The sequence below is a fragment of the Pseudophryne corroboree genome, chromosome 1 (assembly GCF_028390025.1).
Source record: "Pseudophryne corroboree isolate aPseCor3 chromosome 1, aPseCor3.hap2, whole genome shotgun sequence".
In the NCBI taxonomy this organism is placed as follows: Eukaryota; Metazoa; Chordata; class Amphibia; order Anura; family Myobatrachidae; genus Pseudophryne; species Pseudophryne corroboree.
Genome location: NC_086444.1, coordinates 899,396,612 through 899,421,732, shown reverse-complemented (window position 1 = coordinate 899,421,732; position 25,121 = coordinate 899,396,612). Strand labels below are relative to the sequence as shown.

The 25,121-nt window shown below is 43.6% G+C and overlaps 1 protein-coding gene across 5 annotated transcripts in view; it reads left to right on the top strand.

The window, feature by feature from the left end:
- PDE5A (phosphodiesterase 5A) overlaps positions 1-25,121 on the top strand; it is a 274,469-nt gene that overhangs the window by 46,175 nt on the left and 203,173 nt on the right. For all 5 annotated transcript variants that reach the window (XM_063920240.1, XM_063920239.1, XM_063920241.1 and 2 more), the window contains exons 2-3: positions 79-652; positions 22,697-22,786. In XM_063920240.1, the coding sequence (XP_063776310.1) occupies positions 79-652; positions 22,697-22,786 (664 nt within the window). The remainder of the gene's footprint in view (positions 1-78; positions 653-22,696; positions 22,787-25,121) is intronic.

Sequence of the window (25,121 nt, the reverse complement as noted above, 5' to 3'; positions counted from 1 at the left end):
GCATTTCACTGGTCACTTTCCATCTATTACTTGCATTTAACACTGAAATATTTATTGGTTTTATTTTCTGCTTTTCAGAGAAATGGTCAATGCATGGTTTGCTGAAAGAGTGCATACAATACCAGCAATAAAAGACGGAGGGAAAAGCAATACAGAAAATAACCAGCTGGCCGCTTCTTCCGATAACACCAACCAAGGGGCACCGGTCAGAAAGATATCTGCTTCCGAGTTTGATAGGCCTCTTAGGCCCATCGTGGTTAAAGACTCTGTGGGAACTCTGACATTCCTTGCGGATTCTGAAAAGAGGGAACAGATGCCGCTGCAACCCCCCGGCTTATCCAGTGCAAGTGATCAGTGCTCAAGGCTTTTGGAACTGGTTAAAGATATTTCAAGTCATTTGGACGTCACTGCTCTATGCCATAAAATCTTTCTGCACATTAACGAACTAATTTCTGCTGATCGATACTCGCTGTTTTTAGTCTGTGAGGACAGTTCCAATGAGAAGTTTCTGGTCAGTAGACTTTTTGATGTAGCAGAAGGCACAACATTGGAAGAGGCTTCAAATAACTGCATCCGTTTAGAATGGAATAAGGGGATTGTGGGGCATGTGGCAGAGTATGGGCAACCTTTGAACATTAAAGACGCTTATCAGGTAAGATACAGTAATGGATTTACAGTTTTCAGTTATGATAAACTAAATTGCTATATTGTCTGAAAAATATATGATTTATTTCCCTTGGGAAGTACTGTATATATGATTGTATATATTGAATGAATGAATGAATGAATGAATGAATCAATGAATGAATAAATGTATTTCAGCTGTAAAAGATCTGCTGTAGTAGAATACAGTATCTTATTGTTGGATATTGGAACTGTCCACTTATCAAGCTTTCTTCTTTGCCACTATGGGGTAAATTTACAAAGATGGGAGTTCTATTTAAGATGGGATGTTGCCTATAGCAACCAATCAGATTTTAGGTACTATCTTCTAGGAGGTGCTACATAAATGAGAAGTAGTATTTGATTGGTTGCTATGGGCAACATCCCATCGTAAATAGAACTCCCATCATAGTAAATTGACCCCAATGAATGCATTTGTAATTACTGACTGATGTATTCCATTTTGGATGGCATAACTATCATGTGTGGTGGTATGCACGTATAAATATATGTTTATTTTCTTCCAGTATAGCATATGGAAGTTTTTGGTGTCTTGCTGATGTAATGTAATACCAAGTAAATCTACTGACAGAATAAATTATACCCTTAAAGTTTTCATGCAGGAACTCATGTAACCCTTATGCCATGCTTGGCTATGTGTGCTGTTCAGTTCCCACGTTGCATGCAAGAGAATGTACCTCTATAGAAGTGAAAAACATATTAAATGGTACAAGTGAGACTGAGTCCTAAGTCTTGTGGTGCCATAACTGGCATCACGTCTGTCTTTTTACTGTACATGTTCAGTTAGGTTTAATGTTCTGTGGCATGCATTCAATCTGTCAGGGGTTATGAGGGAGAGGCCGTTCCAGAAGTGGCTGGCAAATGCTGAGAATTATGGACTTTCTGCCATAACACCCTTTGCCAAATATGAATTAAAAAACAAACTGTAATAGTTTAGTGAAACTGTTGTATGTATTCCAGATCACTACTTGCTGTCAGAGTTATTACAGACCAGGCCCAGAAGATGGCTTATATTTTTATGGGTATATTTTTAGGGCTCAAGGTTACATCTATGATCACCTACAGATGTGTCCTCATACATCATTGCTGCAGTCATGCTAAATAGCCCCTCTCGGCGTATCAGCTCCCACGAGACTCTACTAGCGTCATGCATTTTTTTTTTCTCTGACGTCCTAGTGGATGCTGGGACTCCGTCAGGACCATGGGGATTAGCGGCTCCGCAGGAGACAGGGCACAAAAATAAAAGCTTTAGGACTAGGTGGTGTGCACTGGCTCCTCCCCCTATGACCCTCCTCCAAGCCTCAGTTAGGTTTTTGTGCCCGTCCGAGCAGGGTGCAATCTAGGTGGCTCTCCTAAAGAGCTGCTTAGAAAAAGTTATTAGGTTTTTTATTTTCAGTGAGTCCTGCTGGCAACAGGCTCACTGCAACGAGGGACTTAGGGGAGAAGAAGTGAACTCACCTGCGTGCAGGATGGATTGGCTTCTTAGGCTACTGGACACCATTAGCTCCAGAGGGATCGAACACAGGCCCAGCCATGGAGTCCGGTCCCGGAGCCGCGCCGCCGACCCCCTTGCAGATGCCGAAAAGTGAAGAGGTCCAGAAACCGGCGGCAGAAGACTTTTCAGTCTTCATGAGGTAGCGCACAGCACTGCAGCTGTGCGCCATTGTTGTCAGCACACTTCACACCAGCGGTCACTGAGGGTGCAGGGCGCTGGGGGGGGGGCGCCCTGGGCAGCAATGATAATACCTTGTTCTGGCTAAAAATACATCACATATAGCCCCTGGGGCTATATGGATGTATTTAACCCCTGCCAGGTCTCACAAACACCGGGAGAAGAGCCCGCCGAAATAGGGGGCGGGGCCTATCTCCTCAGCACACAGCGCCATTTTCCTGCACAGCTCCGCTGCGAGGAAGGCTCCCAGGACTCTCCCCTGCACTGCACTACAGAAACAGGGTAAAAAAACAGAGAGGGGGGGCACTTTTTTGGCGATATTGATATATTAAGCTGCTATAAAGGAAACAACACTTCTGTAGGGTTGTTCCTATATATTTATAGCGCTTGGGTGTGTGCTGGCAAACTCTCCCTCTGTCTCCCCAAAGGGCTAGTGGGGTCCTGTCTTCGATAAGAGCATTCCCTGTGTGTCTGCTGTGTGTCGGTACGTGTGTGTCGACATGTATGAGGACGATGTTGGTGTGAAGGCGGAGCAATTGCCGGTAATGGTGATGTCACCCCCTAGGGAGTCGACACCGGAATGGATGGCTTTGTTTATGGAATTACGTGATAATGTCAGCACGTTACAAAAATCAGTTGACGACATGAGACGGCCGGCAAACCAGTTAGTACCTGTCCAGGCGTCTCAGACACCGTCAGGGGCTGTAAAACGCCCTTTACCTCAGTTAGGTCGAAGGACTGGGTCCTGGTGACCACGGATGCCAGTCTGAGAGGCTGGGGAGCGGTCACACAGGGAAGAAACTTCCAGGGAGTGTGGTCAAGCCTGGAGATGTCTCTTCACATAAATATACTGGAGCTAAGAGCGATTTACAATGCTCTAAGCCTGGCAAAACCCCTGCTTCAGGGTCAGCCGGTGTTGATCCAGTCGGACAACATCACGGCAGTCGCCCACGTAAACAGACAGGGCGGCACAAGAAGCAGGAGGGCAATGGCAGAAGCTGCAAGGATTCTTCGCTGGGCGGAAGATCATGTGATAGCACTGTCAGCAGTGTTCATTCCGGGAGTGGACAACTGGGAAGCGGACTTCCTCAGCAGACACGATCTACACCCGGGAGAGTGGGGACTTCATCCAGAAGTCTTCCACATGATTGTGAACCGTTGGGAAAAACCAAAGGTGGATATGATGGCGTCCCGCTTCAACAAAAAACTGGACAGGTATTGCGCCAGGTCAAGAGACCCTCAGGCAATAGCTGTGGACGCTCTGGTAACACCGTGGGTGTTCCAGTCAGTGTATGTGTTTCCTCCTCTGCCTCTCATACCAAAAGTACTGAGAATTATACGGCAAAGGGGAGTAAGAACGATACTCGTGGCTCCGGATTGGCCAAGAAGAACTTGGTACCCGGAACTTCAGGAGATGCTCACGGAAGATCCGTGGCCTCTACCTCTAAGACGGGACCTGCTTCAGCAGGGACCGTGTCTATTCCAAGACTTACCGCGGCTGCGTTTGACGGCATGGCGGTTGAACGCCGAATTCTAAGGGAAAAAGGCATTCCGGAAGAGGTCATCCCTACCCTGGTAAAAGCCAGGAAGGAGGTGACTGCACAACATTATCACCGCATTTGGAGAAAATATGTTGCGTGGTGTGAGGCCAGGAAGGCCCCGACGGAGGAATTTCAACTGGGTCGATTCCTACATTTCCTGCAAACAGGATTGTCTATGGGCCTCAAATTAGGGTCCATTAAGGTTCAAATTTCGGCCCTGTCGATTTTCTTCCAGAAAGAATTGGCTTCAGTTCCTGAAGTCCAGACTTTTGTAAAAGGAGTACTACATATACAGCCCCCGGTTGTGCCCCCAGTGGCTCCGTGGGATCTTAATGTAGTTTTGGATTTTCTCAAATCCCATTGGTTTGAGCCACTCAAATCGGTGGATTTGAAATATCTTACATGGAAAGTAACCATACTACTGGCCCTGGCTTCAGCCAGGAGAGTGTCAGAATTGGCGGCTTTATCGTATAAAAGCCCATATCTGATTTTCCATTCGGACAGGGCAGAACTGCGGACGCGTCCTCAGTTTCTGCCTAAGGTGGTTTCAGCGTTTCACCTGAACCAGCCTATTGTGGTGCCTGCGGCTACTAGCGATTTGGAGGATTCCAAGTTGCTGGACGTTGTCAGGGCATTGAAAATATATATTTCAAGGACGGCTGGAGTCAGAAAATCTGACTCGCTGTTTATACTGTATGCACCCAACAAGCTGGGTGCTCCTGCTTCTAAGCAGACGATTGCTCGTTGGATTTGTAGCACAATTCACCTTGCACATTCTGTGGCAGGCCTGCCACAGCCTAAATCTATCAAGGCCCATTCCACAAGGAAGGTGGGCTCATCTTGGGCGGCTGCCCGAGGGGTCTCGGCATTACAACTCTGCCGAGCAGCTACGTGGTCGGGGGAGAACACGTTTGTAAAATTCTACAAATTTGATACCCTGGCTAAAGAGGACCTGGAGTTCTCTCATTCGGTGCTGCAGAGTCATCCGCACTCTCCCGCCCGTTTGGGAGCTTTGGTATAATCCCCATGGTCCTGACGGAGTCCCAGCATCCACTAGGACGTCAGAGAAAATAAGATTTTACTTACCGATAAATCTATTTCTCGTAGTCCGTAGTGGATGCTGGGCGCCCATCCCAAGTGCGGATTGTCTGCAATACTTGTACGTAGTTATTGTTACAAAAAAATCGGGTTGTTATTGTTGTGAGCCGTCTGTTCAGAGGCTCCTACGTTTGTCATACTGTTAACTGGGTTCAGATCACAGGTTGTACGGTGTGATTGGTGTGGCTGGTATGAGTCTTACCCGGGATTCAAAATCCTTCCTTATTGTGTACGCTCGTCCGGGCACAGTATCCTAACTGAGGCTTGGAGGAGGGTCATAGTGGGAGGAGCCAGTGCACACCACCTAGTCCTAAAGCTTTTATTTTTGTGCCCTGTCTCCTGCGGAGCCGCTAATCCCCATGGTCCTGACGGAGTCCCAGCATCCACTACGGACTACGAGAAATAGATTTATCGGTAAGTAAAATCTTATTTTTGCCGAAAGTGTGTCTTATTTGCAGTTCGCCTAGGATGCACCAGGAGACTGCGTTTAGTAACTTAATATGCAACACTTACGGTTGCGACTAAGTCAACAGATCTGCATACGCAGTGTTACGGTGCAGCAGTTTTTTTTCACGCCAAGTTCCGTTGTACAGAATCAATCAAACACAGAGATAAAAGTGTGGTATATAATTAATCAGCACAGTCTCATGGTGCATCCTAGTCGCATCACGTTGTGACAAAGGTGTATTTTAGGCAAAAACACTAGCAGAGTTGCATGGAACCTTGCAAGCAACTCGCATGTTGAGGCTAGAGGGTAGAGTAGAATATCCTGGTACACGGGATACCGACGCTCAGAATACCGACGCCAGCATCCCGATGATGAAGATCCCAATAGTGGTGAGTTATGTTTTCTAACCCACCCCCTAACCCTCCGTGACTGCAGCCTAATCGTAACCTCCCGCAAGAGTGTTTAATCCTAACCTCCCTGGTAAGTGCCTAAACCTAGCCCTTCACACCCCGCTGCCTAAACGTAACCCTCCCCCCTTAGTGCCTAAACCTAACCACCCAATGGTGGTGCCTAACCCTAAAACCCCCTGTTTTCAGCCTAACCCTCACCTCTGTACCTTCGCAGCCTAAACCTAACTGCCCCCCTTCCCTCCCTTATGCCTGGGAAGTCCCCCCCTCCCCCCGCAGCCTAATCCTAACATCCCCTGTATACTTACCTGTTGTATCCCGGCTGTCAGGATTTCAGCGGCGGGATACCGAGGTTTTCTGTATTACGATGTCAGTATTCTGGCGGGTGTCGAGATTCCGGTGCCGTTATTTCAGCTGCTGGGATCCTGACAGCCAGGATAATGAACGTATCCCGAGGCTAGATGAACACATCTGTATACTTCTGTTTGCATACTTGCTTACTACTCTTGACTTTTGGGGAGCTCAGCCTCTCCTGGACTCCCAAGGGAGTAGACAAGTCTCTCTGAATCAAGGAATTGTAAGGCAGTGAAGCTTAATGAAGATATTAATGGCACCACACACATCCTAACCTCCCACCTGAGACTCAACCTACTACATTTCCCGTTTAAAAAAAAAATGGCACTTACAGGCAAACCGTAATACCAAGTATGCATTAATACAAAAAATGTTGCTGCCATAGGGATCATTTGGCCATTCATTTATTTTATGTAAACGGGGAATAGCTGTCACATTAGGGAATAATGATTCAGCCATATAGCTGCAAACAAAGCTTTAATGGGGGTCATTCAGATGTGGTCGTTCTTGCGCCCTGATGTGCAAAGTACCGATTATCAGTACTTTGTGCATGCTCAGTACCCGTTCTGTACGTGTGTGAACAGGTCCTGCGATGCAGTATGGCAGCAGACTGTCAGTGATTGACAGACTGAGGGAGGGAAGAGGCCACCAGGCATCTCTGTTGTTGGAAGGACATTTCCTGGCCCCTAGGCTTCTATAGGGTAACACCAGCTTTTGCTGACGTTACCCTCCGCACTGAAGCCCCGGCATTTGGGGCTCAGTACATACGGGACTGCGGTAAAACCCTGAAAACGGTTTTCACGTTAGTACATCCCACCCTGAGTCTGTATACAGAGCAGAACGGAACTTGTATTGGAAAAAAGCTGCGGCTGCTACATTGTAGCACTTCATCAGCACAGTCTCCTGGGGTGTCCTAGCCGCATCACATTGCAACTAAGATGTATTTTCATAAAAAAAGACACCCAACACTAACAGTCTCACAGGACGTGGCGTGAGGAGAGGGGCTGTTTGGGGTGACTGAAGCAATGATGTATGTAGACACATCTGTAGGATCGTGGACACTAGATTTCATGGTAACTATACATAACATCATCCTGAGATAGCATTGCGCTCTTAGCTCAAACTGTGAAAAGCCTAGTTGGTTATTAGGCTGTGATACAATGTAAAAATGAAGGGATCGCAGGAGAGGGTATGGGTCGTTTGGTCGACAGTCATCAGGTCAACAGTCATTAGGTCGACCACTATTGGTCGACATGCATTAGGTCGACATGGTCATTAGGGCGACATGTACTAGGTCGACAGGTCAAAAGGTCGACATGAGTTTTTTTACTTTTTTGGGTGTTGTTTTCTTCGTAAAGTGATGGAGAACCCCAATTAGTGCACCGTGTCCCCTCGCATGGCTCGCTTTGCTCGCCATACTTCGGGCACGGTGCCTCGCTCTGCTGCCACTGCGCTCAGTACAGGTTACTGATCCCAATAGTTTTCCACGGGGATCGTAAAGTATGAAAAAGTCCCAAAATTTTAAAAAATTTGAAAAACCCATGTCGACCTTTTGACCTGTCAACCTAGTACATGTCGACCTAATGACCATGTTGAACTAATGACCCTGTCGACCTAATGCGTGTCGACCAAAAGTGGTCGACCTAATGACTGTCGACCTAAGTAGTGTCGACCTAATGACTGTATCCCGCAGGAGAAATCAGTGAAAAATGGCAGAAAAAAAGGGCTATCACTGCTCAATAAAAATACCCCATAGAAACTTTACTTCTACGACATACACGTTTCTTTAAGTTAAGTAATGTATATATTGTGCACGGTATCTTTGCTTTTTATACTGAGATTGCTATGATATCTTAATTCAACAGTTAAAATTTTTGGTGTTACCAAAACTGCAAGACTTTGTACAGAGTGAGCTTTTACCACAACAAAGCCATACAGTTTATATGTATCATTGTAATATTGTATTTTATAATAAAAGAACATAGGCCCTCATTCCGAGTCGTTCGCTCGGTATTTTTCATCGCATCGCAGTGAAATTCCGCTTAGTGCGCATGCGCAATATTCGCACTGCGACTGCGCCAAGTATCTTTGCTATGAAGAAAGTATTTTTACTCACGGCTTTCTCATCGCTCCGGCGAACGTAATGTGATTGACAGGAAATGGGTGTTACTGGGCGGAAACACTGCGTTTTATGGGCGTGTGGCTGAAAACGCTACCGTTTCCGGAAAAAACGCAGGAGTGGCCGGAGAAACGGGGGAGTGGTTGGGCGAACGCTGGGTGTGTTTGTGACGTCAAACCAGGAACGTCAAGCACTGAACTGATCGCACAGGCAGAGTAAGTCTGGAGCTACTCTAAAACTGCTAAGTAGTTTGTGCTCGCAATATTGCGAATACATCGGTCGCAATTTTAAGATGCTAAGATACACTCCCAGTAGGCGGCGGCTTAGCGTGTGTAACTCTGCTAAATTCGCCTTGCGACCGATCAACTCGGAATGAGGGCCATAGTAAGTATTGAGGTAAGATATAGCAAGACTACAAATAGTAAAAGAAAGTTTGCCCGATTATTTATGTCTTTTAAAAGAAGCCTAGTGATTTACAGTAATTACTTTTCTAAGACATGCGTTAATTAATACAGATAAAGGTTAGGTTATGTATATGTAAGCAGTTTCAAGATTACATTGAAAGGATTTCTGCATAATTGAGAGCATGTTATTTGAAAGTTTAGAAAGCTAAGCAGTAAGTCAGTATATTGCCCTGCAGGTGTGCAAGTCATGTATTTGCTAATTATCACATAAGCCTTCTCATTCCAATGAACCCTCTCTAATTGGCCCATCAGGAGTAAAATCAAGCTGATTTCAGAGTGATTATGCCTGGTAACATTTCTCAGCGGCCATCACCCCTGGAGTGCTTGCAGTGAGTAATACATCACACCTGTACGGGCTGGTTTTAGCCATGTTTTCCACTTCTGAGTAGAGTTAACAATCTACATTTGCCAAATATACAACCAAGAAGAAATGTTCCCACCTCTAGTTGTCCATTAGTTACATGTCCTAGAGATCTTCTTATTAAAAATCAGTAAGAGTAGACTCACCAGGGACATGAATGTGCGTGCCCCACCTACCTTGTTTACTGATACACAGTGGAATAGCAAGCCGTGGTTTGATGTTTCAGGCCCATATATTGTGCACATTGTCTAATGTGAACAGACTATTGCGTGCTTCCGTGGAAAGTGCAGGTTCAGTGGCCACTGAGCGATATATTGTGCGGTCATGCGCTACATCGTTCAGTATGTACAGGATGGTCGATGTAACATCTAGTGTGTACCCAGTCTTATAAGTTGAAACACTGCATACCTCCCAACATGACCCTCTCCAGGAGGGACAGAATGCTCTGCTCCTGGACTTCAGTCTTAATCTATGATTGCCATCACCTGTGCTGAAACACTTTACTTATCCATTAACCTGTTCAACACAGGTGCCAGCAATCATAAATTAGGAAAATAGTCCAGAAGCAGAGCATTCTGTCCCTCCTGGAGAGGGTCATGTTGGGAGGTATGATACTGTAGGCTTTATTTAAATAAATGTATAAATATATAAATAAAGCATTTTTTATTATTATCATGTTGGCAATAACAAAAAAAAAAAAGATGTGGCTACATAGAGAAAGCCAGAAATAGCACGGTGATAGTCTTGGATAGATAGGAAGGAACTTCCTCTGTGAGCAGCCATGGACCTGGCAGAAGAAGCAGAGGTGGACAGTAACATCGCAGGAGCACCGACTGGCACATAGTTACTATATGGGAGAAAAGTTTCTCTTCACATCAATTGCTTATTAAGTCTCCAAAATGACAAAAAGACCTGCCAAAATGTTCAAAAAAGCTTAATTTTTGCACAAAGGACAAACAATAGAACGATGAAGATGAGATCCAACAACAGTGAACCAAAAATTGATAACTCCATAATAAATAGTCATTCATTTTAAGTTAAACTATCAATTTATTTTTGTTCAAGTTGGCTTTTATCCCTGTACTTTTTTATTAGAATTGTCCTCTGCAACTTCAGCAATGACAAAAGAAAAAAAGAGGACTGTGAAAGAAGAAAGGAGTTTATTCAATGAAGAACGGGAGCTGGAAATTTCTGTCATGCCTTGGATGATGAAATGGTTTGTTTGCTTTGTGACTCTGTAATTGCCACCGTGGTGAGATACAATGCAAATTGTCATTTTCATACTCATGGGCATCCTAAGTATGCATTCTTAGAAGGAAAAGATGGGAAAGCTACACTATACTGAAGGAAAGGAAAGACTTTTAGTAATGCCCAGATTATTAAAAAGGGCATAGTAGAAGCTGCTCGCCTCTGAATCTAGCTACAGTCATCAGTTATCAACAACTACCTCTAAAGATCATGAAGAACCACAACAGATCTGTGGCATGAATTGGCAGCACATATAACAGGACATCTTCAGGATGTCTGCCAGAGTGAAGGCCTTCCATTAGAGGGGTCAATGGACAATACTGATTCCATACAAGTGGGTAGCTTTAGTTACCCTTAAGGGACAAAGGTGTGGCACAGATGTTTTAGCTCTATGCAAAGAGTAATATCTAGCTGGACAAAGCTGTTCAAATAAGCTCAGCGGGACAGTATCCTTAAATCGGGATAATCCTGCCTACAGTATATAGGGACAGTTTATGTGAGAGAAATCATCTGAACATGGCATTTTCCTATCAGAGCACAGGAATAGGATGCACCTACTTTGTAACTAATGCACGGCCACATAGTAGCAACCTCTGAGGAGTATTATTGATGGTAAAATGGGTGTTTATGCCTCTAATTCATTGTATAAATTCAGTCTTCTGCAGTGGTGAGCTTGCTTTGTAAATGACTGCGGAGAAAAAAAATACACTATAGCAGTGGTTCTCAAACTGTGCCATGGCACCCTGGGGTGCCTCAGGACACTTGCAGAGGAGCCCTGGGTTGGTGGTCCAGGACCAATTGAAATGATTTATTGTCAATGTAATAGGAAAAAACAGTGTTTTTGGCTTCAAATCATAAAATATGTGGACAAGCAGAAGCAAATCCTGTCCCTCACCACATAACTGAACCTAAGGATGACATATAAACATAAATTACCTAATTTGACTATTTCTATCTAAATTTCTCAATAAGAAACTTTTGGCCTACGGGTTCCATGAAAAAAATTCTGATGCTCTAGGGCGCCGTGATTCAAAAAAGTTTGAGAACCATTGGACTATAGTAATACATAGTTAGAAGGTAGCTTTCATATGGCTTGCGATGTGTATTTAATGATTGTGTCTGATTTAAATTGAGACCTGCAGTTAATAATGATTCTTTTCACTCATGGAGATGAGTACTAAAAGGTGATCAACTCAGTATTACACGTTCTGTACATGACTTGTTTATAGCCTCCACAAGTGACTTCCCTTCTAGGTGGGGACTTTGATAAAACGTGACGCAGACCTCTCCTCCCTTTAGCAAAAGCATGTGCTTATCAGAAGGAATATAAATTATCAACCCTAGGCACTTATGGAGCTGGCTATAAAAGTGTCACTTCATGCCGTTTCCCCATGCCAGTAGTATACGGTTGTGTAATACTTCAATCTGCAATTTCACTTTCATTATTCTGATAGAAAATATATCTAAAGCATAATTTGCAGAACTGACATTTCCTGAAATGTATTATCTATTCAGCACAGGAACACTGATGGACACTTTGCAGGCGTTGTTCTTACTAGGGCACAAATTAAACTATAATACCATAACAATACCACTTTTTTCTGGGTTTTTTTTTTTTACTTCTTTGTGATTCCCTTTAAGTATACTATGTTGCTATTAAACTGTTTTTGTTTTTATAGATTAGTGGTTTTAGTTATCCGTTTTATCAGATTATATGCCATTTGTGTGCATGACAGCCGGATCCAAATGATTTAGACAAATAAAACAAATGTCTGTGGGTAGGGTTTATCGCTGTGTGCTCAGTGCTCTTCATATATTACTTTTTTGTGTGGTTTGTATTGTGGCTACTTCCCATAGAGAATAGAAAGTCGTTTGTTCTCATGCACTGAGTTCTCCCTGTGTAAGTACTAACTACTCATTATAAATTGCAGGGGGAAATTTTGTTTCCTTAACTATGTCATTAATATATAGTGTGTGTTACGAAACATTAGCTTCACGATTTATACCATACTACAGTAGGAAATGAAATCTAAGTGGTTGGTAACTTCCTGCTTAGCATTACATTTGACATAAGGCAAATGCAGACCGAATCCCCATGCATTTCACACACAGTATGTTCCAAAAGCATTCCATGTATTCACATGTATTTGCAGTTGCATCAAGAAGACTAGTGGTACAGGAGCCTTTCATTTCAATGGTGTTTCCAACATGTGTGCTACATGTGATATCCCAATTGAATTGAATGTGCCATTGTAATGTTTGGGAAAACTCTAGACATATCTTAAAACATTATGGGGTCTATTCAATTGGTGCCAGTATTTCCGACAGTCGGAAATACCAGCACTTTTCGACAGGAATAGTTTGAATTTGCTTTTGACCTATTCAGTGCAAGTGCCATTTTTCCGACTGTCGGAAAAAACGTCACTTGTCGAAAAACACGTGAATCGGCGAGTTACTCGCCAATCCACGTGTTATTGTGGGGGAAAAAAACGCTGTTTTAAGGTAATGCAGATTTGACTTGTTAACAATGTTATGCTATATATAGTATATACCTTTAATAATATATCACTAGGCCCAGATTTATCAAGCCTTGGAGAGTGATAAATTGCACAGTGATAAAGTATTAAGTGCACACCCTGGATCTCACCAAGCGGAATAGCAGAAGTAATTTAATAGCTTTGGCATGACCTGGCCATCCGCAGTTAGTACAGATGAAAAATTCCCTGCCAAAATCACTGCCGCCTATTTGGAGACATGCTAGAGTTCTTACTGGACCTCTAGTAACAGGGACATGATGCAGGAGCCCACAGTGCTACCTGGAAGTGCCAGGACTGTGCCCATCCAACGGTGGCAGAAAGGAAGAAGGGTGTGAGGGGGGGGGGGGGGGGGATGGTGTCACCAACCCCTGATAATGAGCTGGGAGAAGGAAGGGGGGGGTGTGGGGTGGGGGTGGGGCCCTGGCACCAACACCTGACAACAAGCTAGGAGAATTGGGGAAGACGTGGGCACCAGCCCCTGACACGGAGCAGTCAGTTTTAAAGTAAGTAGCCTCATTGTGTGTGTCATAATGTTTAAGGGGAATTACTGTATGAGGCATATTATGGTGTCAGGGTGCCATAATGTGTAACGGGCATTACTGTGTGTGGCTTAATAAGGTGTCAGGGGCATAACTGTGGGGAACAATTTGTATGGGGAATTATTGTGTGGGGCATAGTATAGTGTTAGGGGCAAAACTGGAGTGTAAGGTAGTCTTTTCCTGCAAGCCATGCCCCTTTTATTGAGGCCACCCCCCCCCCCCCCTTGATTTTTGCCTGTGCCTTCGCTGCGTTCTAATGATCTTTATTTTTTATAAGGGGGCGCATTTCTTACTGTTCTCAATGGGAGCCAAATTGTCTAGGCACATCCCTGATTATTGGCAACATTGATCATTTGTCCTAAGTACCCTTGATACACCAAATACTTTCACTAGGTTAAAATATGTGTAGGGGTGTAATACATGAAGGCGTTAACCTGTTGCTATATCAGAGATGTAGAAACTGATATATGCCGTGGTGTAAAATCATACAAGTGAATAAAAGTTAAAAAAACATATTAAATTAGCACAGCTGCAGTGTGCATTTAGAACAGCGGTGCAAGTATGCGGGTACGGGTGGATACGGCGTACCCTTAAGAATTTCGCCGTGGGTACGCCGTACCCACACCGACAGGCCGCCGCTTGCTACCGCTGATGTGGGGGGTGGAGAGCGCAGCCTGCGCCTCTCCTGCCCCTCAATGTCTTCTTTCAAATCAGCGCCGCCCGTGAGCCAATCAGAGCTCGCGGAGCTTTGATTGGCTCACGGATCGGCGCTGAATATTGAACTCACCCGCCGGAGACTGAGGGGAAGGAGAGGCGCAGGCTGCGCTCTCCTCCCCTCACACAAGTCAGCAGCAGCAATGACCAGGGGAAGCGGAGGGGGGGGGGAGATTCTGCTGCTGCTTCACGAATACCTGGTACTGTGGGGGGCAATGTATACCTGGTACTGTGGGGGGCAATGTATACCTGGCACTGTTGGGGGCAATGTATACCTGGCACTGTGGGGGGCAATGTATATCTGGCACTGTGGGGGGCAAAGTATACCTGGCACTGTGGGGGGCAATGTATACCTGGCACTGTGGGGGGGGGGGGGGGGGCAATGTATATCTGGCACTGTGGGGGGCAATGTATACCTGGCACTGTGGGGCGCAATGTATACCTGGCACTGTGGGGTGCAATGTATACCTGGCACTGTGGGGGGCAATGTATAGCTGGCACTGTGGGGGGCAATGTATATCTGGCACTGTGGCGGGCAATGTATATCTGGCACTGTGGGGGGCAATGTATACCTGGCACTGTGGGGGGCAATGTATATCTGGCACTGTGGCGGGCAATGTATATCTGGCACTGTGGGGGGCAATGTCTATCTGGCACTGTTGTGGGCAATGTATATCTGGCACTGTTGTGGGCAATGTATATCTGGCACTGTTGTGGGCAATGTATATCTGGCACTGTGGGGGGCAATCTATATCTGGTACTGTGGGGGGCAATGTATATCTGGCACTGTGGGGCATTCGTGTATCTGGCACTGTGGGGCATTCGTGTATCTGGAACTGTGGGGCAACGTGTATCTGGCACTGTGGGGCATTCGTGTATCTGGCACTGTGTGGCAACGTGTATCTGGCACTGTGGGGCAACGTGTATCTGGCACTGTGGGGCATTCGTGTATCTGGCACTGTGGGGCAACGTATATCTGGCACTGTGGGGCAATGTGTATCTGGCACTGTGGGGGTCATATGTGTATCTGCCCCTCCCCCATATGTGTATCACGCCCACATTTTCATTGGCCACGCCCCATATGGCATTTGGCCACACCCATTTTTGGGCGTGCGCACGCAGTACCTGTAAGACATTTTTTCTACTTGCATCACTGATTTAGAAATAATATTGACTGGATGAGAGACAGTGCTCATATGTCTTAAATTACTTTAGAGGAGTCCCATCAGGGTTGGGTGTAGGAGCTGCAGGTCTCAAAGAGTGCAAGGTACTCCGGACATACCCTGCACTTGGCTCCCAGATCTAATGTCCTCCTCCTGGTTTAGGAATCTCCTTGCCAAAGGTTCTATTCTCCCTCTTTGGGTGTCGTGGACACCCATAGAGGGGGAATCACCTACCTCGCCGGTATACCGGCGGTGCTATGGTGCCCCAGTAGGGATCCCGGCGTCTGTATTGTGACAGCTGGGATCCCGGCCATCAGTTTGCTGGCCACATACCGGTACTTTTTCTCCGTCCACTTTATCTCCGTCCAATTCTTAGTAAATAGACCCCATAGTGCTATGTTACCATAACTAAACGTTTGTTATATCTGTATTCATTATCAAGGTAACTCAGTATAAGTAAATGTTGCAATAATTGAAAGTGCAGTCATTGAAAACATCCACATGGTGAATTCAGGTCACATAAGGCTCATAGTGTGTATTGATTTCTGTACTCTACAGTCATTTTTATGTCAATTAAACTCTGCAATATTATTATTATACAACCATGTTCACAAAATTAGTTGTAATGTTTTATTAGGGAATCCTAGTGAAGAGTGCCAGTTTTATGATTCAATTATTATTATTATTTACTGACATTATAGTACAACCATAGCAACAAATGAGACCTTTACTTGTACTGACTGGTAATGGCTAGAACTGAGCAAAAGTATACAGAAATGTAATGCAAATTGAGGTTTGTGCCAGAACACATCATTTTACAGAAATGCAAAGTTCTGGTGGTACAATCTTCATGCTCTGCTTGATGTTCGGAAGTCTGCAGTATACTAATCCACTCTGCATTTACAGTTGTGCTCATAAGTTTACATACCCTAGCAGAATTTGTGATTTTCTGGCCATTTGTCAGAGAATATGAATGATAACTCACAAACTTTTCTTTCACTCATGGTTAGTGGGTGGGTGAATCCATTTATTGCCAAACAACTGTGTTTACTCTTTTTAAATCATAATGACAACAGAAACTACCCAAATGACCCTGATCAACAGTTTACATACCCTGGAGATTTTGGCCTGATAACATGCACACAAGTTGACACAAATGGGGTTGATTGGCTACTAAAGATAACCATCCTCACCTGTGATCTGTTTCTTGTAATCAGTGTGTGTGTATAAAAGGTCAGTGAGTTTCTGGACTCCTGAAAGACCCTTGCATCTTTCATCCAGTGCTGCACTGACGTGTCTGGATTCTGAGTCATGGGGAAAGCAAAAGAATTGTCAAAGGATCTGCGGGAAAAGGTAATTGAACTGTATAAAACAGGAAAGGGATATAAAAAGATATCCAAGCAATTGAGAATGCCAATCAGCAGTGTTCAAACTCTAATTAAGAAGTGGAAAATGAGGGATTCTGTGGAAACCAAATCACGGTCAGGTAGACGAACAAAAATTTCAGCCACAACTGCCAGGAAAATTGTTTGGGATGCAAAGAAAAATCCACAAATAACTTCAGCTGAAATACAGGACTCTCTGAAAAAAGTGGTGTGGTTGTTTCAAGATGCACAATAAGGAGGCATTTGAAGAAAAATGGGCTGCATGGTCGAGTCGCCAGAAGAAAGCCATTACTACGCAAATGACACAAAGCATCCCACTTACAATTCTCCAAACAGCACAGAGACAAGCGTCAAAACTTCTGGAACAAAGTAATTTGGAGTGATGAGACCAAAATTGAACTTTTTGGCCACAACCATAAACGTTACATTTGGAGAGGAGTCAACAAGGCCTATGATGAAAGGTACTCCATTCCTACGGAGGTGGATCGCTGATGTTTTGGGGATGTGTGAGCTACAAAAGCACTGGAAACTTGGTCAAAATTGATGGCAAGATGAATGCAGCATGTTATCAGAAAATACTGGAGGAAAATTTGCACGCATCAGCCTGGAAGCTGCGCATGGGACGTACTTGGACGTTCCAACATGACAATGATCCAAAACACAAGGCCAAGTCGACCTGTCATTGGCTACAGCAGAATAAAGTGAAGGTTCTGGAGTGGCCATCTCAGTCTCCTGACCTCAATATCATTGAGCCACTCTGGGGAGATCTCAAACGTGCAGTTCATGCAAGACAGACCAAGAATTTACAGGAAGTGGAGGCTTTTTGCCAAAAAGAATGGGCAGCTTTACCATCTGAGAAAAGAAAGAGCCTCATCCACAACTACCACAAAAGACTTCAAGCTGTCATTGATGTTAAAGGGGGCAATACACGGTATTAAGAACTGGGGTATGTAAACTTTTGATCAGGGTCATTTGGGTAGTTTCTGTTGTCATTATGATTTAAAAAGAGTAAACACAGTTGTTTGACAATAAAAGGCTTCACCCAACCACTAACCATGAGTGAAAGAAAAGTTTGTGAGTTATCATTCATATTCTCTGACAAATGGCCAGAAAATCACAAATTCTGCTAGGGTATGTAAACTTATGAGCACAACTGTATAAACCTTTACAATTTTCAGAATGAAGCTTAAACGCAGAGAATCAATTCACACTTATATTGGACTTCTGTCCAATATAATGGTTTCCAATACAATTCTATCCAAAAAGACACACCAAGAGGGTGTGACCACGCGCTTATCAATTTAATTCCTGTGCTGCTAGTAATATAGGGGTTGCTGAACACTATGAAAAGTACTAAAGCCCAAAAAAAGAAAAGTTATTACAGCGCTCAGGAATTAATACCCAATTTATTAAAATAGAATATCCCTAAAATACATTAAAAAATCACATCTACCGGCTGGCTTTTATATTGTACATTCTCCATAATTTTCATATTTATTTATAGTTAAAACTGCAGTAAACATATAAAAATAAAGATAGAAATAAAATAAATAAATAAATAAATAAAAGAATGTCAGTTCCGCATTAGTTATGGCAAAGGTATTCCTCTTTGTAGCCTTATAACTTGTGATTTTACCACTCAGTGTTGACACACTGTAGCACACAGGATGGAAACTTTGTTGCAAATTAACTAGATTCAGCTGTTATATATGCTCTGCTGCAGCATAATCAGATTGGTGCACAAACTCCTCTGTAATCAATGTCCAACACAGGGGTCTGCTTACAGGATTTTAAATAGTTTGTATATGTCTGGCCAGACAATAATTAGCTTTGGTCTCACCGATCCTAGGTCTCCCTGGCTGCTGGTGCTGTTACCCTTTAGGCGCAGACTTCGCTGAGAGATCAATAGATGATGATTGGTGATACTGCAGACCACAATAATAACTCCGGCACGGGTGATGTTTGGAATAAATAATATCTTAATAAAGGTCTATAGATTAAGGGACAGAAATTTGTTTATTGGTCTAGTATGATCTTATACACCAGATCTCCTAGGCCTCTATGGTGTCTATTCAATTCATGTCAGATCCTCTGCGACGGAGAGGATCCAACAGTTCAGTATTCAATTTGCGGGCATTTCCGACAGATTTTGCCCGTTTTTCGACAATGCTGATTCGACTTTTTTTTAAGTCGAATTGGCATTGTCGAAAACGGTCCAAAAAACTGTCGGAAATGGCCGCAAATTCGACAAAATACGCGAATCTGCGGTTAATCCGGAAAAGCTGCACTAAAATTGAAAAGATTCAACCTAAAAAAGTCGAAAAGTGCCGTTTTACCGTCTTTTTGGAAATTCCGACACAAATTGAATAGACCCCTATACAGCCAAGGTGTACAATGGATAGGATCTATTCTATCATAGTTCTATCTGTGGGTATAAATGGAATGGAAACACACTGGCTTCAAGTTCTTTTTCTTGGATGTATGCAGCAAAGTAGTGCACTGTTTCCCAGCACCAGAGTCTGATCCTTCCCTGAGCTCACACTTGAATAAGGTGGAGCAAGGTTATAATAACATCTCTCCTGGATTGGCTGTGGCCCACTGATTTATCTAGGCAAGTGTTCAAGTTTGCCTAGATGCTAATGGCAAACACTTTCAACACTTGCTATGACTTCCTCATGTTTCTCATAGTCCAAGGCATGTCCATGTCAATTAACTAAATTGTGTCAATTACTTTAAAAGTTATAAGACAAACTTTAGGGCCAATAAAGATTGAAACACCCTGTATATGGAGTAATGGCTGCTGACATTCGGGTGAAGCAGTCAGCAGGTGCTCTTCCTTCATGTCTATGATGGGCTATGAGTGTCGGGTTTGGCTATGATGTTGCCATATCTTCCGCCTATGAAGCACCACACTCCCAGTCTGAGGAGCAGAGAAGGCTGCACCCATCACATAATTGATAATGTAAAAAGCATCATAGGCGGGGTGCAGCTTCTGGAGAGAGGGCACATATTCTGAGGAAGGAGGCGCCTCAATTAGAGCCATCCCTGTGAAGACCACTTGCTTTGTAACTAAGCATGCCCATTGCTCTTGTCAAGATCCGTCATATATCTGATCCCAAAATATGGTACAGTTCAAATTGTATGTTGTATCCATGTATATTCTGTATGGAAATGTAATTTTTAAAACTCTAAACACTTTTTGCACTCCACCATGCAGGAGGGACTGTATGGCTGGTATTGTCTTCCTGCCAAGTCACAGAGGTATTGAATTCTTTTGAAGGAAGGTGATAGGAATCTCTCTATTTAACCAAGACCATAAATCTGCCGAGTAAATGAACAAGTCCGAGATCTTAACCGTCCAACAGAATAAAACAAGATATTAAGTGACCCCTGCTTTTTTGACAGGGAAAACATGTGGTAAAGGAACAAAGACACAAATCTCCCAATCAGTTACTTTTGGTTTTGAAAGGGTTAAAAATCCCAAGGGTGGGTGTGTGGTAAGGAGAAGTGCTGGAAGGAATAAGCTATGTGCTGATTTTATGTCATTTGCTATGGTAGCCATAAGGCAATGATACTTATTTCAGGAGTGACCTTACTGCAGTATTGTTCAATTATGAAAGGTGTCATGAACTATGTTTTATCCTTGTTATTTTTCTCTGAAATTGTCTGTAATCTGTGTGCACTTTTAAAATAATGATATATACTTTGTAACTCTATTTTGTAACTAAACTTTGAAGTTATTCTTGAAATAAAAACCTAATTTCTAGTTCTGATATTCTGTTTTCTTAGACCTACAGGCTTGAGAGGCATATGCTACTGATTTTGTAAGCGTATATACTGTGAGCAGAACCGAAGGGGCCGTTGTGGGAAGCATTATTTCCCAGAATCCCCTTGGCAGTGGGAGGTTGAAGCATTATTTCCCAGAATACCCTTGGCAGAATCCCCTTGGCAGTGGGGGTCTTTTATTGTTAGGATAATTCACAAAATAAAAAACAACGTCACACCTGCTTGACTTGGAGTTCTGAGTGCGGGCGCGTGCATACCCGCTCTCCATACACAGATCAAAATATGCTTCAAATAAGGCACAGTGGATGTAAATATGGGCTGATAAGCCAGTTTTTACTAAACAAAAATGGTCTTTTACATGTCCAAATCACTGCTCCTCATGGATATCATCATTGTTGGGATTTGTTTTGCAAACTTTTTAATGAACAATTTAAATGTTTCAGTATCACTGATGTCTCATCAGCAATTCTAGACATAAAAGACAGCCATGCCTCTAAAGCATTTGTGCATGCCCTTCTGCAAACTGACATGCTACAGTATGCTTATTTATCGTATATAGAGAAGTGATATTTTATCAAATCTTTAAAACGTTTATATAAGAGGGAATTAAAGTGCACATAATTTAAAACTATGGGGAATTGGGTGGCTCTTCTACTCCAACGGATAGTTAGGACAATGGAAAAAATTATTGGTACTGACTTTCCCCCTATACAGGAATTATATCTGGCTAGAGTTAAGAAGTGGGCGGGTTATACTGTTTCAGACCAATTGCATCCTGGTCATGACTTAATTCAGTTACTTTCCTCTGGCAGGTGTTATTGATTGCGGTATGTTAAAAATGTATTGGAATTGTTTTTTCCCACAAGCTGTTATTTTATTAAATTCTTGAGTGATAGTCATATGGGAGGTATATGAAATTATAATTTTAGATTTAATGTAGCCTTTGTTATTGTCAAATATATGTTTGTTATGTAGTGGAAAAACAATTACTTGTATGTGTTTGTATACTTGGCCAATAAAGCTGATTCTGATTATGATTCTGATGTAATGTGGGTGAGCAGCATAAGTTATTAGTGACACGTTAAGAGCTTTTAATTTATTGGTGTGGTGATGGTGGGGCTATTTATTTGATGGTAACCAGTATTTCATTAACTAGTGGGTTCTATATAAGGTGGGGTAAAGGACTATTAATATTGGGACAGTAAGGGACTATTAATTGAATTTATGGTCTAAGTTTGTGAATGTAGATTATTTTATCAAATGTGAATACTATTAATTTAATGTTCATTTAGGTTGGAGAAAATAGATCTATTTATGATCAGTGCATTCTATTAATTTGATATTTGGACTGGTTTAGGGGGAAAGGTGTATTTATTAAGTTTGAATACTATTAATTTTCTGTTGTTGTTGTTTTGGGGCCTGTAGGTATGTCCCACGTCACACAGCTTTGCTGGTTATAGGGAAGCCGCGTTTGTGTAACAGTAGTGCACACAGCATTTACAGTGCGTTTTGAAAGAATAAAGAAGGGCTGGGAAGCAGTCTAGCACTGGCTAAAATTATAGACAAACCCCTTGCACCCTATTCTTGCATACTGTGATGAGGCAGCATGGGGGTTGGGTATGGGTGACCTGCGGGATCCCGAGGATTAGAATGCCAGAGGGGGAAGAAGCGCAGTGAAGCCCCTTGTAGGCTCGGTACGCTGCGGGCTCGGGGCGATCTGTGCTCACCACAGGTTATATTCCCACTCTATGGGTGTCGTGGACACCCATGAGTGGGAGTAGTCCCTGCTAGTCGGCATGCCGACTGTCAGAATTTTGAGGCAGCGGGCAGTAGGTGGAGGTATTGTGACCGCCGGTCACATAACTATATCCCAGCATGGAAACCCTCTTTAGAAAATCTTCTATTGCCACGGCCACTTGTATTGGAACCCTTGTTTTCCCTTTATTTACCCAAGTTCCGTACATAAATATGTGAAAGGACAACAAGATTAATGAATAACGTAGAAAATAATTGAATACTGTGCATGGCTTGTCTCCATTATGATTGCAGCATGCTTTGCCACTGCAGCTGTTGAATATCTGCTGCAGATTGGAATGTCTGTTGTCTCAGCAGATTATCATGTTGATAAATCATCTCTAATCATTTATCTAATTAGACAATGTTTTCTTTTTTTCAGGATTCCAGATTCAATGCGGAAGTCGACCAAATTACTGGGTACAAAACACAAAGTATTCTTTGTATGCCAATTAAGAACCACAGAGAAGAGGTAATTCATGCAATTTTGCCCTAAATATTCCCATTCCTTGATTATGTAGGTCAACAATGACAATTTAAATTGCCTTAAATTAGCTGCTTACTGTATAAAGAGATAGAATCTAAGAACAATTCAGTGTGATGTAACTCTTACATTACCAGAGGGATCTGTTGCCTTCAATACATGTGACTAAATAAACTGATAATTGAATTTTCTTCCTACTGTCTGCTAAGGTTCAGTATTTCATGATGATTTCTTCTGCAACACAGATAAAATAGATTCACATAATATATTTACTGACAGTCACTGAAAACACATGACAGTATACACTATCTTATTTCTTATCTGCTTACATGATACTGCAGGGGATCCTAAACTGGGCACCCTGGGGTGCCTTGGGACACTTGCAGGGGTTCCCTGGGTTGGTGGTCCAGGACCAGCTGAAATTATTTATGGTCAGTGTGATAGGTAAAACTAGCGCTTGTGGCTGTCAGTCATAAAATATGTGGACAGGGGTGTATCCAGGCGTCCGAGCGCCCCTGGCAAAGTAAGGAACTGGCGCCCCCACCTCCCCCACCCAGGGACACAGAGGGGGGAGTTACAGATAGGCTGAGGTCAGGGACACTGAGGGAGAATTACAGGGAAGGTGCAGGTAGGGACAATGAGGTGGAGGGCTTACAGGGAGGCTGAGGTCAGGGACACCAAGGGGCAATTACAGGGAGGGTGTGGGCAGGGACACTGAGGTGGAACTACAGGAGTGTGCGGGCAGGGACACTGAGGTGGGAGACACGGAGGCTGTGGTCAGGGACACTAAGGGGGAATTACAGGGAGGGTGCGGGCAGGGACACTGAGGGGGAATTACAGGAGTGTGCGGGCAGGGACACTGAAGTGGAACTACAGGAGGGTGTGTGCAGGGACACTGAGGGGGGAGTCACAGGGAGGCTGAAGTCAGGGACACTAAGGGGGAATTACAGGGAGGGTTCGGGTAGGGAAAATGAGAGGGAGGGGCTACAGGGAGGCTGAGGTCAAGGACACTGAGGAGTAATTACAGGGAGGGTGCGGGAAGGGACACTGAGAGCGAATTACTGGAGTGTGCGGGCAGGGACACTGAGGAGGGAGTCACAGGGAGGTTGAGGTCAGGAACACTGAGGGTGAATTACAGGGAGGGTGCAGGCTGGGACACTGAGGAGGAATTATGAGGAGGGTGCAGGCAGGGACACTGAGATGGAATTATGGGGAGGGTGCAGGCAGGGAGACTGTAGTCACAGAGAGTGTCAGAGTGCAATACGCTTCTGAGAGTCCGGCAGTGGATGAGCAATGCTAAGGGATATACTCAGTGAGAACTACTATGTCATTCTACCCCCTGGCGCGGGTGGCACCGCCGGGCGGCGCCCCCCATTGGACGGCGCCCCTGGCAAGTGCCATCCCGGCCAATAGGAAGATACACCCCGTATGTGGACAAACAGATGCAATTCCTGTACCTCACCACATAACTGAGCCTAAGGGTGACATATAAGCACAACTTACTTAATTGTATATCTTTCTCTGAATTTCTCAATAAGAAACTTTTACCCTAGGAGTGCCATGAAAAAAAATGCTGATACTCTAGGGCAGCGTGATTCAAAAAAGTTTGGGAACCACTGTGATATTCTATTATATTTTTTGGTATTATTTCCCTAGTCTAATCTATCCTCCAGGGAAATCTGTTCCCAAAAACACTGTGCAGCTGATAGAGAGTTGAACATATGTAAGCTTGTGTAGGGTATCTTGTGTGTATTCACACTGCGCTTGCACAGAAATGTCCACAAACAAGCGCAGGTTGTGCAAAGTCATACACATACATTTCAATCACATCTACAGTTATGACCAAGGGAGGTGGACTGGGCTGCTCTCATGTAGGTACAGTTCAGGGAGGGTTGTGCTCCCACAAATGTGGAATATAAAGAAATTGACATAAATGAAAATAGCGCTATTAGGAGGCCTGTCTTTTGTACCTACTGTAATATAGGGCAGGTGCAAGTGTCTGGGAAATTTACTCCTGTGTAATCATTGCTCAATTACTCTAAAGACCGCACTGGAGAATTTTGAAGATCATAAAACTACTTTAGAAATAATTAATTTCTGATAAAACATCATCGAGCACCTGATGATAGGAAAATGATGTGTTGGATTTGTAATGGAAAGGTGAAGCCATTAGAATGAATCCAAGGTCATTTCTTTTTACTTGGTTGAAAATTTCAATTGCTATGAGTTTTGAAGATCGTTCTACTTTACAAAAAATACACCCAAAGGAAACACAGAGTGCTGACAGACATTCAGTTGCTGGAGACATTGCATTGAGCTGTTT